This window comes from Bombus vancouverensis, chromosome 6 (assembly GCF_051014615.1).
Source record: "Bombus vancouverensis nearcticus chromosome 6, iyBomVanc1_principal, whole genome shotgun sequence".
In the NCBI taxonomy this organism is placed as follows: domain Eukaryota; kingdom Metazoa; phylum Arthropoda; class Insecta; order Hymenoptera; family Apidae; genus Bombus; species Bombus vancouverensis.
Window position 1 is genome coordinate 1,665,432 of NC_134916.1, and position 17,672 is coordinate 1,683,103.

A 17,672-nucleotide genomic window follows, 5' to 3' on the forward strand; every position below is an offset into this window, starting at 1 on the left:
GCTCAATATAATTATCGTTACGTCGAGCGGTGTTCCGTGCTTGATTAATTAAGGAACTAATTAATCAAGGATAAAGTGATGACGCTTCACCGTCATCGCGGCCGTACTGTATATGACGCTGATAGCGTTCATATGGAAATACATGTACGCTTTAATTGTGCACTGTGGTGCACGGATGCAACTTGTTACCTTAATGAGAGTGTAAGTCATCGCACTTGTCACGCCGTGTTCGATTTATCATGAATTCTCTCGTTTTATCCCCACGAGATTAATTCGAAGAATTACGAGTCGCATCCCCATTGTGCCATTTATTCTAATTTTTTTGTCTTTCAATTTGCATTAGAACATAATGGCGTAGTATACGTCCGAGGAGCCGGAACGAAACTTTAATATTAATACAGCCGCGAGTTAAATAAGGACGGGTACGTTATTGCATCGTACGAATCTGATCAAATAAATATTGCGCGAAGCAGGTTTTGGCCCCGTTTTGCTTCTTGCTTTTTCAGAACTGTGAAATAAAGCAGACGAAACAGATACAATAAGTTTCTTAGTTTCTCAAATTTTCGAATATTCGAGTCTATTGGATAAAATCTTTGTTAGACGAAGATAGATTGTATGAAAATTAATTTCGGCAGAATTTATCAGTTACGTAACGATATCGTATTCATCACAAATATGTTACATTCCAGATAGACACAATGTGGTGTTACTTAAACTCATTCCTTTCTTCAATTCATGAATATTCCTCGTTATAACCTACAAAGGCATCTCGTCATATTAGAAATGCAAAAGGCGCCTTGTTAATGAGGTCTGAACTTCCAACTCTTCAAATTCGCCTACAATTTTTCCTCTTAATTAAAAAAGTTGCACTTCTGCATGCTATCATACGCCAGCTTATATTCGATAGATAACGATACTTTTTTTCAAATAATATCTACGAAAGCTATTCCTTCGAATAAAATAGGAACAAAATGCTTATAAAATTAGGATCGCTTGCAGTTTACCAGGCAATTTATTAAAGCTTATTTATTCCTTTCTGCAAGCCATTGACCAATTAATCCCTGACCTACAGCTCTAAAAACCAACTTTCAGTAGTTAGTACTTACGCATTCGATGATTTCTCAGACGAAACATGTATCTATCACGTTGCTGGATCGGTTAAATAACGAAGCATGGCGCGCACACGAGCAACCATTAAAGAAATCGCGAGGCGACGGGTTAACGAGGTCGTATCACGAGTCGGCAGTCCGTCTGTTGCGCGAGCGTTATCGCAAAACACGTGTACCCGATACCTGAGCAGCCTGACAATTGTTTCCCATGGTATAGGAGCGAATGGCCCGGCCCCGTTAACCGGGCTCACACCTCGAAAAAGTAGTCCCAAAATACGCGGAACCATCGGTCGACCTGCTTGCCTCTGTCGCGCATACCCGACTTCCTCTTACCCGTTCCTGGGGACGACCATATGTCGACCGCGAATAAGGATGCCGACCGGTGGTTTTTCGTCTCGCGGGATGGCCCGGTATCTCTTCTTTTGCCCGACTGCTGCGACTCGAGCAGCTGAATGTTCGCTCCGTTCAATTCTCCGAAATTTTTCATTTCTGCATAGCGAAGATGACTCTTTACTTCTCTTAAATTATGTACTCGTTATGGTACTGTTTTTAAATAATAGACGTTTAATTGTTTTGGAATAATAGAGTATGTGTATTTCACAGACTCCACGCAAATGGTCGTGACATGACACTCCACTTTTTTCAGGTTCGAGTTTTGGAGTCTGGGGTCGTAGAATGAGCAAGAAGATAGATTCGTTCCGGCGGGCTGGTTCCCGCGAAACGATCTGCTCCATTTCCGAGAGGTCTGACGCCGGAAACGGTAACGCTAATAACAACAACAGTTGCACGGCAGCTAGCAATAACAATATTAGCCCGAAAACGGACAAGTCAGTGCCAGATCTGAAGCAAGATAGCAAGCTAGAAAAGAGAATACCGGGAACTTTCCATAGATCACCTTCTCCCTTTAAATCGTTCTTCATCCGCATGGGTTCCACGGGAATGCTCAACTCGGCGAGAAGTAACAGACGTTCGCAAAACATGGACGAGAGACTAAAAACCAGCGAGAAGGAAAATTTGTTTAGAAGTTGTAGCACTAGTCAGCTGAACACCAGCCCGACTTACGTAAAGGGAGACGACCCCTCGGAAGGGATCGATTTACAGATCTCGAACCGCAAGGATAAAACAGTATCTTGCGACAATCTAGCTGATCGTCAAAATGACGACGCGTTCGACGAGCATATCGGAGACGCTACCGCGAGCTTATATTCCCTGGGAAACCCATCGATAACGAGCTTCAGTCCCTGTGACTTTGGTCAGTCCCGAAACGAATCGCCGATGCGGAAGAGCAGTAGCTGTGACTTCAAGGAAGCCAAGAAGTCTAGCTTTCCTTACGCTTTCCTACGGTCGAAACTATCCGTCCTACCCGAGGAACGTCACAGTACGTTCGCCTCTAAAGACGAACGACTGTTCAAGACTGCCTCTGAGGAACATTTTCCCGCGTTAAAGATCGAGGATACGTATACCGGAACGACCACGCTTGGACGTCGTCGCACCAGGAACGGCAACTTGGCCAGGGGAAATCCGAACAAGTCTCAGGAACAGCCCACCTCAAAAAGCGGACGGAACTCGTACACTGAGTTTCGGAGGAGTTCGAGCAGATGCGAGGATAGGTACAGTCTAAACCCTGGTCATTTGGAGAGGATTGACGACAACTTCCAGCAGGAAGATACGGGCTGCTACAATTCGTACGATAGCAGTCCGATGTCCCTTCGAGGTAACGCGACTGTTCAGCATCCAGAAACTGGTCAGGATAGAGTTGACTTTGCCGGAAGGATCAACGAGTCTCGATTTTCCGAGACGTCCTCGTTAAACGTAGACCTGGACATGGTGGCAGCGTTGAGGAGCCACAGACGGAACTCCGCGCCCAGTGGTGAGCAGAGGCTTTCCTCTCATTATGTCAGCTCGAACGAGTCTGGCTACGACAGTGATGGGCCTAGAGGAGAGTCAGCGGCAGCTTCGGAAAATGAAGGTTTAAGTTTAAAGTGTACGGATAGTTCAGATACTAGCAGTGTGGTCGATTCGGAACTGGAGAAGCCTATCAGGAGCTCTACTCCCAGCGAGTGCCAAGAACAGGAGAACAGCAACGATACCAGGATGAGAAAGCTTTCCGAGGCAGATGTTCGGGCTGGCACGTCTGAATTGAACGACGGTATAGACGGACTTAGGTGGCATCAGAGTAATTCGGGGAGATTGCTGCCGAGCATTCATCAGACGTACGATGATGTCATGATGAATTCTCAGTTTCCAATTTGCGGGAACGGGCTGACTGCGTTGCAAAGTTCACCAAAATCGCTGGATATCTCACCGCATCGAATGAGATTACAACAAGACAAGAGTAGATTTCTCAGTGACATAATTCAACCACCGAAGAGGGTTAGACGATGTCGATTGGTACAACTGAACAAGAGAGATCCAAAGGAAAATTTGGGTATCCGCTTGGCGCAGCAACGTTTAGGCGAGTTGCGGTATATCGTTGTTCAGTTGGAAAGCGATGGAATAGCGCATAGGTAAGTTTAGGCGTTGTACAAAGGAGTTCGAAGGAGTTATATATATATATATATAGTAGATCAAAGTGTCTATCGACATGACATAGTTTATCAGAGTATCATATCATAAGTAATAGGTAAATGTCAGAGGTAAAGTCTTATCAGAGAATATTTAAGTGTAGGTTAGAGATAGTTTAGAGCATACAGGAATAGGTAGTAATTTATCGAGTTCCATCAGAGTTTCTTGATAAATAATCATCTGTTTGAATCAACTGCTCTTGGTTTTATTTCCACGCAATCATTTAATAAAGTTCAATTTTAACAGAGACGGAAGACTAAGGCTCGGTGATGAGATCGTCGAGGTTGAAGGAAAGGAGCTGAGGACGCTGGAAAGTCTGGAGGAGGTCCAAGAGTTTCTAAGATCTTTCACCGGTAACAAAATACGTCTGATGACCGCGTTCGAGGAGACAGTGCCGCAGGTGTATGTCAGCCCTCCGACTTTACCTGGGGAGTATGAGTACCTGGAAAATGCAAAGAATCTTTCGAATCTGTCGTTGATCGACAGTGAAACGAGGCAAACTGTACAATCGAATCAATCGAGCACACCCGCTGCGGACGAAGGCGTTCAGTCGACGAAGAGGCCGGACTTTCTGCCGCTTTCTTGCATGTCCAAAGAACGGAAGGGCGTGGAAAGTAATTTGGAATCGACTGTGGAGCCGCAACATTACTTATCAAGACACATTGCCAAATTCGAGAAGGGCTACGGCAAGCCTAGTCTCGGTTTCAGCGTGGTGGGTGGCAGAGACAGCCCACGAGGTGAAATGGGCATCTTCGTGAGGAGGATTTTCCCTGGTGGTCAAGCTGACGTCTCCAAGTCGCTGTTCCAAGGTAACGTTTAACTAGTTTAACGAGTTTGGAATTGGTAATTAAATTGGTACTTGTCGATAATTTGCTCGAGAGTCGTAGACCGTGACATTCAAAGAGTGTGACATTCGATACCGGCTTTAAATCTTGTAAAAAAAAACCTCCGGATCGGTAATCCAAACGTATCGATCGATGCAGTTGGAAACGATCTCCTTGAAGATCTATCGCGGGTATCTCAATTCCTTTTACGGGCTTAGTGTTGCGGCGTGTAATCTCTCACGTTACCATTCCTCCGTGACCGTGACGCAATCGATCGCAGATTTCTCTGGCGTGGATCGCGCAAGGATTTCGTTCCATCGACATAGTTCGCTATTTCAGGATCACGGTGTGGATCGAGCGTGTCGATGCGTCACGTACGCGTTCGTCGTTCCTCGTGCATTCACGCCATGGACGCGTCGGACACACCTCGAATCTTTAATCCGACGCCTGACGTCGCGTGCATTTCTAAACAGTCCGGCACTCTTCGTGCCCTTTCTCGTTTCCTCTCCCGTTCCCCGGTCCCTTTGTTTTTTTTTCCTTTTCATTTTTGCCAACTCTTTCTTTTCCCGCCTATTGAAGCGGCGTGCCACTGGACTTGGCTTGGCGACCTCGTCGCCAGCTTTGTCAACGGCATCTTTTCTGTTGCTTTCTTCGTTGCCAAAGGCGAGCAAGTTAAATGGGACTCACAGTTACGTTAATGGACGTTTTTGGTTACGTTTATAGGACGCAGGAAGAATGGACTTGTGAATTGGATCGATTGGTAGGTCTAACGCAGTTAGAGATTTTAATGAATATTGAGTGGACGTAGACACGGAATGCCTGTTTATTTGCTGGCGATTTTCATTTGAAATTTCGTTTCGTAGATTTAATAATTTGATTAAATTGCTTGGCCTCCTAATGCTGGAAAATATGTGTTCTGTGATCGAAATACGATGCCAAAAGATACAAAAATACAATGGTCGGTCTTACCTTATGAAAATAAAATACATCTTTAAGTACTATAGTATCACAATACTGTAAAATTTAAATACTTGCTGTGAAATGCTATCAAGTACAACAAACAGGAAAGAGTAAAGATCTGATCGAAACGAAATATGGAGTTTCCACCAGGAAAAAGAGACACGGTGTCAATGTCGAATCGAATTTCGCGCACACGTCTCTTTCATGATTTTTACGAAGTTCTCGTCGCGGTAGGCGGCAGCACGTTCTGTAGGCAAGTTTCACGCAATGCGTTTCGGGTTTCAACCGATCCCTACTTTTTTCGAGCACGCGAACGTTCGCGGTTTCCTCGTGACACTGCAACCTGCCGCATGTAAGCATAACGGACTGCCGCGCCGGTATCTTTCGGTTGCATAAGTACAGGATCGATGCATCTTCGGTTGTTGCCAAGAAACTCCTTTGAGCTGCTCCAAATTTCGAAATTCTTTCTTTTGGATCAAACGATAGTTTGAATATTTAGAGAATGAGATGAATATAAGCATTTAATTGACATAGCGCTTAAACATTTTCCGTAGGTGACGAAATCCTAAGTTTAAATGGAAAGGTGCTGCGTGGCTACACACACCAAGAAGTTATCGAATTGTTCAAAGCAGTAAGAGAAGGCCCAGTTGAATTGGAAATCACAAGGAGACACAGGTATTTATAAAACTTGATATCCATATTTTAAGATTTAAAAGCTAAGTGTGTGTAAAATGAATGAACCTATGGAGAACATAACTGTTTGCAGGTATCCAAAAAGTACGCAAAAATCCGCGCCGTGCTGAGAAGGAGGCAACGTGGACGAAGCTGACCACAGGAAGTGCTCTTTCGGTTTAACTCTAAACGATTTAGTATTCGCTGCATACGAAGTTTTAGGATTCTAGTCTATCAGAACGAATCTTTGATCTTTGATGTTTGTTTCAATTAATTTATTTACTGCGGTGCCGCAGTTGCGTAGGAATTAAGTGTATTATGAAATTATTATTATTATTAGTTATTATTGACTATCATTATGTATTATTTTTATTATTATGTTATTATTATTATGACTATAAGATTTTATAGAGATACGTTACAGCAGCGTGAATTCATTGTATACGATTTCTGACATTATTATTATTATTATCATCATTATTATTATTATTCTTGTTGTTATTACTATTATTATTATTATTATTATTATTATTATTATTATTATTATTATTATTATTATTATTAGTATTAGTATTATTATTAGGATTATTAGGATTATAGAGGACAATAAAGGGGCCGTAATTTAAAGGTGCTTAAGGATCTGTTATGCGTAACAATAATGTGCAACGATCAACGAAACAACTTTTGAACAGTTATTAAATAATAATTTTATTTTCAAGGGACTTTACAAATTTACAATATGTACAGGTTCCCAATTCATTTTTACAGAGGTCACAAAGTATGTTCTTCGTTTTTACAATCTTCTTGTACAGCTTCTCTTCACGTGTCGACGAGCAAAAGATCTGCGCACGACTTAGCCTTCGTTGTCCTGAAAGATAATGTCGTAAATTATTTAAGATACCATTCTTAATCTCAAACTGTAATATATTTTATACAATTAAGGAATTAGTATATATCGTGCTGGTTACGTAAGAATTTAGGTTCGGTTATTGTTACTAAATAATCACTAAGATTGCTGTATGGCGAAAATATTCACATTCCTACGATGTTTATGGAGAAAATGTACATAAATGTAAGGAAGAGAAAATTATAAATATTTTGGAAATACAGGAAGCAAAATAATATGAAAGGGCTCTGCTTTCCAAGTATAATTTAGGCACTATGTATTTTTTTTGCACTGTTTAGTTATAATTCCAAATTTCACGCACATGCTGCTAAAAGATTTCAATTTCATTTTTGTAGATCCATTCTTATGAATGAAATATATTGAGGAAAAGTGTGACTCATTCCCTTTTTACATAATCAGCATGACTGTACTAAAGTTGACATTTTATAACAATCTTATGTTAACTTTATGAATTTCTTTCCTGTACAATCAGCTAACGTTAATACTAGAGGACACTGATAAAAATCGTAGAAAGCTGTGCGTAACAGTACAGTACTGCCATACTTACTGTAATTCTTTATTTTTAACGCGTCTACAAAGATGCAAGGCAATCGGTCCAGTTTTGATGTTACGGAATAGCTGAACGGCTTTTTTATGGGTCAAGTCGTGGCAAACGTGGCCATTCACTGCCAAGATCTCGTCACCCGCACGCAAACGGCCATCTTCCGCGGCTTGCCCTCCTGGCAATACCGATTTTATAAAGATACCTGTAATAAATATATACGATAATTACTACGAATTATGCGAAAAAAATTAAGCAGCGATCGATATGACAAATAGATTTGCAAAGGAAATATTTCTATTGCGATAACTTCGAATTATTTATTCGCAGACAATAGATAGCTTATGAACGAACATGGACGATTTGATAAAACTCGATAATGTTAATAAGTAAGCTTTACAGACAAATTCATACAACGTAATATCATTTTATAATCCGTAGAGAACATCTAGGCAAGTAATCTAAAACACAAAAATTAATACTTCGCTTATGTATCGTTATAAGGACTTAAACTTGCTGAAAATTACAAATACAATGTCATCGGAAAGATTCGATCTGGTTCAATTTAGTCTTTGTGCATTTTTCCTTTTTATGATAATTTTCGGCGTCTCATCCTTTCTCACTACATAAATCCTATTAAGTACAAATTAAATATTTCTTCCGTCAAAGTTTTTGAAAGAACCTGTATTTTACAAGAGCAATCAATTTTCACATGTTCATCCATCTATATCTTCCAAAAAAAAAGAAAAATAGATTTTAGAGGTTTGTCTTTTACGGTCAACCGAATGCAAAACTTAAGCGATCAATTTCTTAATTCTTATTCTTATTTCAAAGATATATTACAGAACATCTCCCCTCGCCCCTTTAGCCGATAAACACTCGATGCAATAGTTCTTTGACTCGAACTAGCCCGAGACGTTTCTCAACGATGTTCTTTTCATCGTTCAAGAAGCGAACTGCATCGCATCCATGTACACGGTTGATCTTACACGAATGTAAAACAACTGGAAGGCCGGTATTCCCGATGCGTACGAAACGCAGATTGGAACGCATTCGCCTTGTAATGTAACGAGCGCGTAAAACTCGAGAATGCTTGTATACACGCGGAGGTAGTTTATCGACAAGCAGCGCCATACGGCGGTCGAGCGAGTGCGTAAACGTTATGCGAGAAAACCGCCGGTGTTTCTAGTTCTTAAGCAAAAGTTTTGATCCATCGCTATTTCTGCTTGTTTGCGAATCGACCCTCCCCAAATACGCGGCCCTGAGTACAAGCAACGCTTCGTGATAAAACCCGAAGCAGCCTTCGACAAACATTGATAAGAAGCAATCTTCGTCGGAATATCTTTATTGCGAGGTTTGAAAATGTTTTCTCGAGCATTGAGTTCTTTCCATATCGAGATTAGATCACGGCGAAGGGTTGATGGACCATAAGGGTGGAGATTTTTGCTCTCTCAATTCGAAATGTTACGAATGGTAGAAATCATGTTGCACTATTTAATTTTTTATTTCTAATGCATGTCGTAAGTAAAATATTATCTCAGTGTTGTATGACAAAATTAAAATTCTTATAACTTTTTAAATAAAATTTGACCTGATTAATTTCTTGAATAATAATTAAAAAAATATCTAATATATGGTTTTTTCATTTAAAACCTATACAGAATCAATTTATACTAGTGAAAAAGTAAAGACGAACGGATTTTGTTGAATGTTTCAAGTGCAATTTTAATGTTGAAAAGATTTCGATATCGAAAATTATTAAGATGTTTTATGGTGTTAAAAGTTCGAAGTACATTGTAAAGATTTTAAGGAGTCGTGTTAAACGATATGATAATGTTAATATCGAAAGATTTATAAAGTTATTTTGTTTCTGAATATTGAAGCTGTTAAAGAACGTAGAGAACGTTGAATTTTAAGAATATTTAAAATCTCTAATCGCTAAGTTTGAAATCTTTTTGTTTATCCTTAAATTGATTAAATTGATATTAATCATTCTGGTTAACGATTGGAAGTTTTTCTTTAAATACAAATAATTTTAAGAAACGATGCAAACGTTGATGTTTGGAAATTTCTAATACATATACAATCGCATTTAAAGTTTGAGACGTGTTTTCAATTCTAAATATAAATATATATATAAACATAAATATATTTACAAAGACATTTTATAGGATTTTAACATGGGGTTAGTCTTGTTAAAAGTTTAAAGCGTCTTTGTTAAGTAAAATACCGAGATTTTTTCAATTTAATCGTACTAACTTACAGCAGATCTTATATCGTTTTGTAATTGGATGCCGTTTGTAATGTTAATATTTAAGAATATTTTAATGAGACAATTGTAAAACGAATTATTTATCTTTCCTTAATGTACTGATCGCAAATTGTGCTAAAATATTAGAATAGATAATGTTCCGCATACTATCTTTAAACCAATTAAATATTAATTAATTTACTGGTGATATGATATGTTATGATATAATAGTACTCCACAACGAACAGTAACGATGTTACCTTATATATTAGATAATAATTGTTAATCTATTTTTACTGCATCTGAATGCTAAAGTAAATAGCACGTTAATTATAATTAAAGTTAAATTATAATTAAAGTTAATGTTATAACAGTCTTTAACAAGCATACTTTTACACTAATACCTAATTGCTATATATTAGTTTATTAGTATATCAAAATACAGGTATTAATAATTTATCTCCAGGCAAACTCTGTTACTGTAAATTTCATAATAAAAAATACCATAGATTACAGATTAATCTATTTAAACTAGAAAATAATGTAAATGCTCTTTTATAGATGATACACGGATCTGCGAAACGCACAAATGGAGACATTGCAAAAGATACAATTATAATTATGGATATCGTTTAACTAGTAGAAATCTGAACACACATTTTCATCTCATATATATCCCCTCCCCCCACTTTTTGTTAGATAAACCTTATATCACTGACACGCTGCAAGAAATTGCAAAGGATTGATAAGAGTCAACAGTATCAATAGTGGTATATAAATTACAAGTAAATCACTCACCGATGCTTCCTTTAGGACTGTCGCTTCCACCCACGATAGTAAATCCCAGCGATTTCTTCCCAGGACCTTTCTGAAACACGACTGTCAGGAACGTCGAAACAGTGTTCCTAGGTCTCCTTGGCAGTGTACAAAAATTTGAAACGCTCTGCGATCCGCCATTGTCCACACTCACGATGGCCTTATCCGAAGAAGTGGATCTGTTGCATTCATTCTTTCTATCTCGATGATGCTTCGTTTGATGCTTTCTAAAGTGCGTACTAGGCGAATTCTCGACTATAACTCCGTGACCATTTTCCATGTGAACGTTCTCGTAATCTACGCTGCTCTCTGTCAGTTTTTTCGGGGATTGGTCTACGGCGGAATACCTTGAGACGACGATGTCCACGTCGCCAGGACCATTCCCGCTTCCAAGAATCTTTCTAGCCTCGACCATACTTAATCCTCGCAGTCTTTTTCCATTAACTATCAAGATTTCGTCGCCTATCCTCAAGGTACCCTCTTTATCAGCCAGACCATTGGGTACTACGTGTGCCACCAAGTAACCTGGACTGGACTCCGCCGTCTTCGCGATGAAGATACCTAAACACTGATCGGAACTTTCCCTAGGGAGCTTCACGACGATGTTTTCAGTAGTGTAAGGTCTGTTTCTGATAACTGAAAGTCTGCTAGTCTGATAGTTCTCCGATCCTAACGAACCTTTACCGTCGAGCCTCTCGATGACATCTTTTTCCTCAGGCGACTTAGAACCATCACGATCCTGTCGATCTATCAGTTCGTTGTTCGCAGCTTGACAAATCTGCCCGGGAGAGTCTTCGAGAGTATTCGTTTCGGACGCATTCCTCCCGCAACGTCTGCCCTCATTTCTGCTACAGTAGATATCCAGGGTGGAAAACAGCCTCGAAGTTCTCTCTACATCTACGATAGAGGAAGAAGGTTTTCTCGGTGGTAGCTGAGGCGGAGAATTTAGGGACGAATCATTGAGAGCAGTTAACAAGCCGGAAGCGCTGCTGCTGCACCTGTCGTCGAGCAAAGAGCTGGTAGCAGAGTCGTTATCCAGAATCCCAGAATCGTTATCATCCTGATCTTGTTCTTCATAAAGCGGATTCGTCCTGAGTTCCTCGAGGCCTGGCAGAGTACCGTACGAGAAGCTTCTCAGTCTTCGTCTTTCTTTGTCTTTACCTTCCTTCTTGTAGATCTTCGCTATTATCTTACTAGTGGAACTTTTTAGGTACCTGTCCTGCATTGCTCGAAACTTAGCGGCTAAACAGCTCGATGGCGTTATGCTATCGAATTGAGTACCATCTTTGAAAGATGGGTCTTCTAGACGGCTGGTAGAACCTTCCAAAACGTGATCCATCGATCGTTTAGGTGTCTGATGATCCTGAAAGAACTCTTTGCTCTTCCGCCATTTGCGATTCTGCTGAGCAGCGCTTTCCTGGTTGACATCTTTAGGTAAGTTTCCTACCTTTTGGCCAGCAGACTGTCGAAAACCTACGAAAGAGAAGCGTTCTTCTTGCTGCTTTCGATAAGGCAATCTGGTTTGTGATTTCGAACGTCTTTTTCTCTTCGCCTGAGTTTTCTCTTCTTCGATAATTTCTTTCAAATCAGACTCGCAGACAGATCTACGAAATTCGTTTCTAGTTAGGCCACGTTGGTCCAATTCGCACATAGAACGAAGCTGCGACTTCTCCGGATCTTCGGCTTCTTCCTGGTCTTCGTCGTCGGAATCTCGATCCTTGAAGAAGCTTAGTCTGGCGTTCTTTACACGGTCCAAAAGAGGATTCCGTTTCTCGCAGACTCTCCGCCTCTCCTGCTGAATTCTTTTCTTATTCTTCTTGGTGGGACTCCGCTCGGTGGTCACTTTCGATGTTTGCACGTTGTAGCAGTTTCGTTCCGATTCCGAGCTCGACGATTTTCGGCGAGCCCATCGCACGGGAGACAAATCTACGAAGGGACGATGAAAAATAGACAAATGTTTGTTTAAAATTATTCAAGTAAACAAAAATGATTAAAGTCGAATATTGGAAACTCTTTATTTCAGAAGTTTCTTTCTCGAATAAAGTTATTCAGAATTCTTCATATTACTCTTTATCATATTCATAACGTTCATGAAACGTTTATCAGTACTATTTGCACCTCGATGTAATTATCAAGCTAACTTTGCTTTAAAAGTTCTGATTTTATTAAGATTTTGAATGGTAAATATACAAGATGTGTAGAATATCTATAATTGTTGTACTTGTTTATTAATCAAATGGATAAACTATCGTGACACATTTATTTATCAATCATACACATGAACAATAAAAGTTCATGAAAGTATTGAATTATAATGTTTTATCAAAAAACAAGGCAAACTACTTTGAAGAATCACAGCACAACTAAAACTCAACATTGCATTAATGCAAAATTATTCTCTACAAATGCTAATTTATTTCTTTACAAAAATGATCTTTTTTAAAAAGCTCACAACGTAATTGTTCAAAATGTAAAGCTATATTTGACACCGTCAAGAATTACAATTAACTGTTGTCATCAACGATAAAATCACGCTCGGTCACGTTCGATGAATCACTTCAGAAACAACCAGCGTCGAAACGAACACTTAAAAATTCATTTTGGAAAATTCAAAATCTGTTTAACAGATTACACGACAATGGGAATTACATTTTAAAAACTGCTGGATGTCTACGATCCTCTTCGAATGGTCCACGTATAACAGTCTGTCGCACCAAACGTTAGTCATCCTTTTAAGGAAACGATAGATCTTTATTCAACGAGCACAAAACGCATGCGACGCGTTATAACTTGAAACTTCGTTTAACAGCGACAGTCGCGACGAAAATGATGCTTCTGCGAAGCATGACGTTATATGAGTTTGAACGCAGGCCTAAGACGGCGTCGTGCAGGATGTGTGGAAGGCAGGACATCCCGTATGAGCAATTCACATGAGTACTCTGCTCGGGTGATAGAAATAAAAATAGTCACACGAACCGAGGAAATTAGCCAGTCGAAGAAGTAACGGATGAGGGGTCGGAAGTATGTAACGAATTTTACATAAATGAATCAATAAAATATTTTTATAAATTAAATGTCTTGAAAATGGCGTTTTTTGGTTGCCATTGATACCATTAAATACATTGTACATATAAGCGATAAATTAATTCCTTTCTCTTTACAATCTCTATGGGAATTGAATAATTACCTCTTCAAACAAAAAATAATTGAAACAGAATTTTTAGTAGCTATGTATTGATATTTCTTTTTACAGTAGTATTTCGTTGACGAATAACGTAAAATTATGAATTGATGTATTTTATAACGATATAAAAGTACGCATCCAAAAAATGTTTGACTGCGAAGATTAATATTATACGTAACGTATATAAAGGGAATAATTTCATAATATAAATTAAATTACATAAATGCTTGAAGCGGTAAATTTTTCTGTTGGGATGAAATGCTAGAGTAGGTTTAACGAATTGCAGGAAGTATGCTTCACTCGATATCTAGTATATTTCTCGAGTATCGATGGTAATGATAGAGAGCGAAGTTAAGAGTTGCACGGTAAATAGACCTTTCAGTTGTTCGATGGGATTGAAGAAAGAGTTTCACAATAAAAGAAAGAAAGGATCAATTTTGCGGCAAATGTAATACGACGAACTACTAGAAAAGGAGACAAATGCGATTTCACTCGATGCAAGCGGCAACTCGATTAAAACGAAACTATTAAAGCTTACTTCCTGTCGTGCAAAATTGAAATTCTGGGTACTGATATGTAACAATTATGTAATTGTCTGTAATGTGATAACCTGTATTTCAGGAAACAGTATAAATTACACAGGATAAACTACAAAACATTATTTGACAGATGCTTGATTTAGATAGTGTTACTATTAGATAGTAGTATTCGATCTTTGTTTTTCTGTAAAAAGACATTAGCATCTATAAGAAACTATATTAAGATAACGTAGTAAATGATGCTGCAATTCTTTAGGCTATGTACAAGTATTACGTAACGTTCGTAACGCGTGACTCGACGCCACAAAATTTTTCCAGCATTTTCTCAACGGTGATTTAAATAATTTGCAGTTTCCCTGCAAACAACACACAATTACGAAATCTTTAACCACCAGTCGTTTTTGCCGCGAAGAAACCCGTTAACGTCTACGTAACACCGCAAAGTTGATGTCGGCCAGTAATGCCACGAGGTTTTTGTCTAGTATGCGAGCTGACTTCGCAAAATGCAGCCGTTTCCTTTCTTATAATCGACGAGAGAAGGTTGTTAGTCTTTAGAAAGTGTTGTGGCACCAACTAACACGAACCAAGCATTCTGGTTACAAAAATTAACGAGACTGTCGCAAAAATAGTAATAAGTTGACCGTATATTACCGTCAAAAACCACAATGCTATTAACACAGTTGTTCATAGAAGCGCGTTAACTAACACTGTGGTTTCCGGTAAAGGTGTGCGTTCGTCGGCTACGTAAATATACATATGTAAACTAACAACCTCATCGCTTTTATACAAAGAAATGCGCCTACTATTCCCATCATTATCTTGTGTTATCATCACGATTAATTGCATTAATTTGCCAACGACGTAAGGTTTCTCAAACCTTGTAGATAAGTCTGTTAGGTATGGGATTCTTCAAATAATCGTAATCCAATGTTGGCCAAAAAATTCCAGCAGGTAACTATCGCAAGATATATATATATATCTTACATATATATCTTAATATCTTATATACATATATATACAATAAAGTTAACTAAGAAATTAAAGTCATTCAGGACTCAGAACAGTTGCAGAAGCGACTGTTCTTCTATTTCATGTAGACTGAATAAAGAAAACCTTATCTGCCATGTTGACACGTTACAAATTTTCTATCATTAAAAGTACCGTACTGAATAATTTTAAAACCCTTCGAGCGACAAATAACTTCAAGCCGACATCCAGAAGAAATACAATATAAGAATCACAATTGCAATTTCTAACTTCTATGCAATGAATATTATTATAAAGTGTCGGATTATTAAGCTTATTAACGCATTTTCCAGCGCATGCAATGTGCGTTGCTGAGTTCATCGTGGCGAACGAGGTAAATCTCTCCTTTTTCGTAACCGAATACAGACTGGGTTCGTAAAAAGAGACTCTCGCATAGGTAACGAGGCTATGCAAAGTTTCTTTGCTTTCGAAAGCGACTTTGGTGAAGCGACACACGTCGTGACGATTATGACGACGTCATAAAACACACTTGTTACTATACCAACAAAATGGTATTCCGTACTATCACAGGAATTAACGTTCATAGAAAAATTCGTGAAACAATGAGACTTTTTTACATGTTATTACACGAGTGTTCGTGTAAGGCAACTTTGAGTAGTAATAACTATTCCTGAAATGAAATCCTGATGGTATGGACTCAATTTGCGTGCAATTTCCCAATGATCTTAGCTAATAACGCGGCATTAGAGTGAACAATCGCAGGCAATATCGACAGGCGATTTAAGTTCAAATTCCAAATGAGCAATTTCGAAGCGTAATAAACCAAGCTGTTGCGACGGAATCGCATGTGTCAAGAGGCATACTTGATATATTAGTATGCAGTATACGAATATAATTAAAGGTAAAGCATGCGAATGTAACTGGAGTTTTTTATTCGAAAAACATATGGCATATGTAGGTAGGTATTGATTATAAGTTACGTTTGATTTCGAGACGCGATCAGTCGCTAATTAACATCAGAATATGATTGTAATTATTGTATTATATTGTATATATTATGATTGTAATATGAATGTAACGACATGTGTTGTTCTTAGCAATGTGGTAATTGTATCGATGGTTCTCACGATTCTTACCTCTGTACTGAGACGTGGCATGAAAGTGGTAAGATGCTCCGTCAAGGTCTTCATCGGCTTGAAGAGGACTTAAGCTTAAAAGTCTTGGCGCCTCGGCGTGGCCACGAAACCAACGCATTTCTGAAATAAGAAATTATAATTGAAACACGAGTTTTAATTTCGACTCCTGTTGAAATTTGATGTAAGGTCCAATTATCGTTTCGAGGTGAGCAGAACTGACGGCACTATTGTATAAAATTGCAGAAACAGTTCGAATAAGAACAAATAATAATAACGCTCGCGCTATAACAGAAAATCCTAAAAAAATTCCTAATTTTGCTGTTACAAAACTCGGTTTACTCGACATACATTTTTTCTCTTGCAATCTCACACAGAAAATCAGATCAGGATAAAAAATGCGGAGCAACAACAGGTTTCGGTTGATCGCAATAGTGATAATTTATAAAAGTGAAACGGTTACACTTGCGGTGAATGGATCTCGCGTGAACGAACGGCGACAGTTTCCGCTGTGATCGCTGAACCGAGGCCCTTCTTTCCACCTCGCGGGTGCACTTGTTACCGATACCGAATACATATCGCGTAAAAGGACTTAATGGAAAGGCAACCTTGGAAAAGTATGGAGGATGTTATAAATTATAAACTTTCTGTTTAAAATACAATTCGCTGATTCGAAGGATTTAATGGTCGATTTTGATACGCATAACGAAGATTTATGAATTTCAGAGAACTGTAAAGTGTTTTTTATTCACCAATGTGAATATGAATACAAAACAAGTGTTCCTGAATGTTGTATTAATACACAATGAAAGTATTATGTGTAGTTTTAAATACCAATACCATTAATTGTTATATGTTGTAGTTTGATATATTGCTTAGATACTTAATAGTATCTATATAATTATCATGGATCCTGAGCATAAAATATTACTTTCCGCCTTACGAAATTATCAACTTTATCTTCAAAAGCGATAAAGTGAAACACGAAAGTCGGTTAAATCAGGCCCAGAGATTCCTAAACGAATCGAAGCCATTATAACGGACCTAATACAAATTAATTAGCGAATGGTAGTAATTCTGATTCGTTCGACTGGAATTTATTTTTGCTCACCAAGAGACCTTGACTCTCGTTAAAACCGTTCACGCCGCGACAATTACACGTGGCTGCGCAAGGATTACGTAAA

The 17,672-nt window shown here is 38.6% G+C and overlaps 2 protein-coding genes across 12 annotated transcripts in view; one reads left to right on the forward strand and one right to left on the reverse strand.

Annotated features, from left to right (window-relative positions):
- The window catches only part of LOC117161268 (uncharacterized), an 80,717-nt gene extending 71,514 nt beyond the window's left edge, over window positions 1-9,203 (forward strand). For both annotated transcript variants that reach the window (XM_033342667.2, XM_033342668.2), the window contains 4 exons: window positions 1,756-3,616; window positions 3,921-4,483; window positions 6,013-6,133; window positions 6,225-9,203. In XM_033342667.2, coding sequence (XP_033198558.2) covers window positions 1,756-3,616; window positions 3,921-4,483; window positions 6,013-6,133; window positions 6,225-6,261 — 2,582 coding nt within the window. In that variant the 3' untranslated portion in view covers window positions 6,262-9,203. The remainder of the gene's footprint in view (window positions 1-1,755; window positions 3,617-3,920; window positions 4,484-6,012; window positions 6,134-6,224) is intronic.
- The window catches only part of LOC117161270 (uncharacterized), a 41,894-nt gene continuing 31,034 nt past the window's right edge, over window positions 6,813-17,672 (reverse strand). For 9 of the 10 annotated variants that reach the window (XM_033342675.2, XM_033342670.2, XM_076619018.1 and 6 more), the window contains 4 exons: window positions 16,492-16,611; window positions 10,628-12,571; window positions 7,585-7,783; window positions 6,813-6,998 (listed from right to left, as the gene is read on the reverse strand). In XM_033342675.2, coding sequence (XP_033198566.1) covers window positions 6,950-6,998; window positions 7,585-7,783; window positions 10,628-12,571; window positions 16,492-16,609 — 2,310 coding nt within the window. In that variant the 5' untranslated portion in view covers window positions 16,610-16,611 and the 3' untranslated portion in view covers window positions 6,813-6,949. Of the gene's footprint in view, window positions 6,999-7,584; window positions 7,784-10,627; window positions 12,572-13,294; window positions 13,469-16,491; window positions 16,612-17,672 lie in introns of those variants that run through there. The other variant, XM_033342679.2, reaches the window with a different exon arrangement.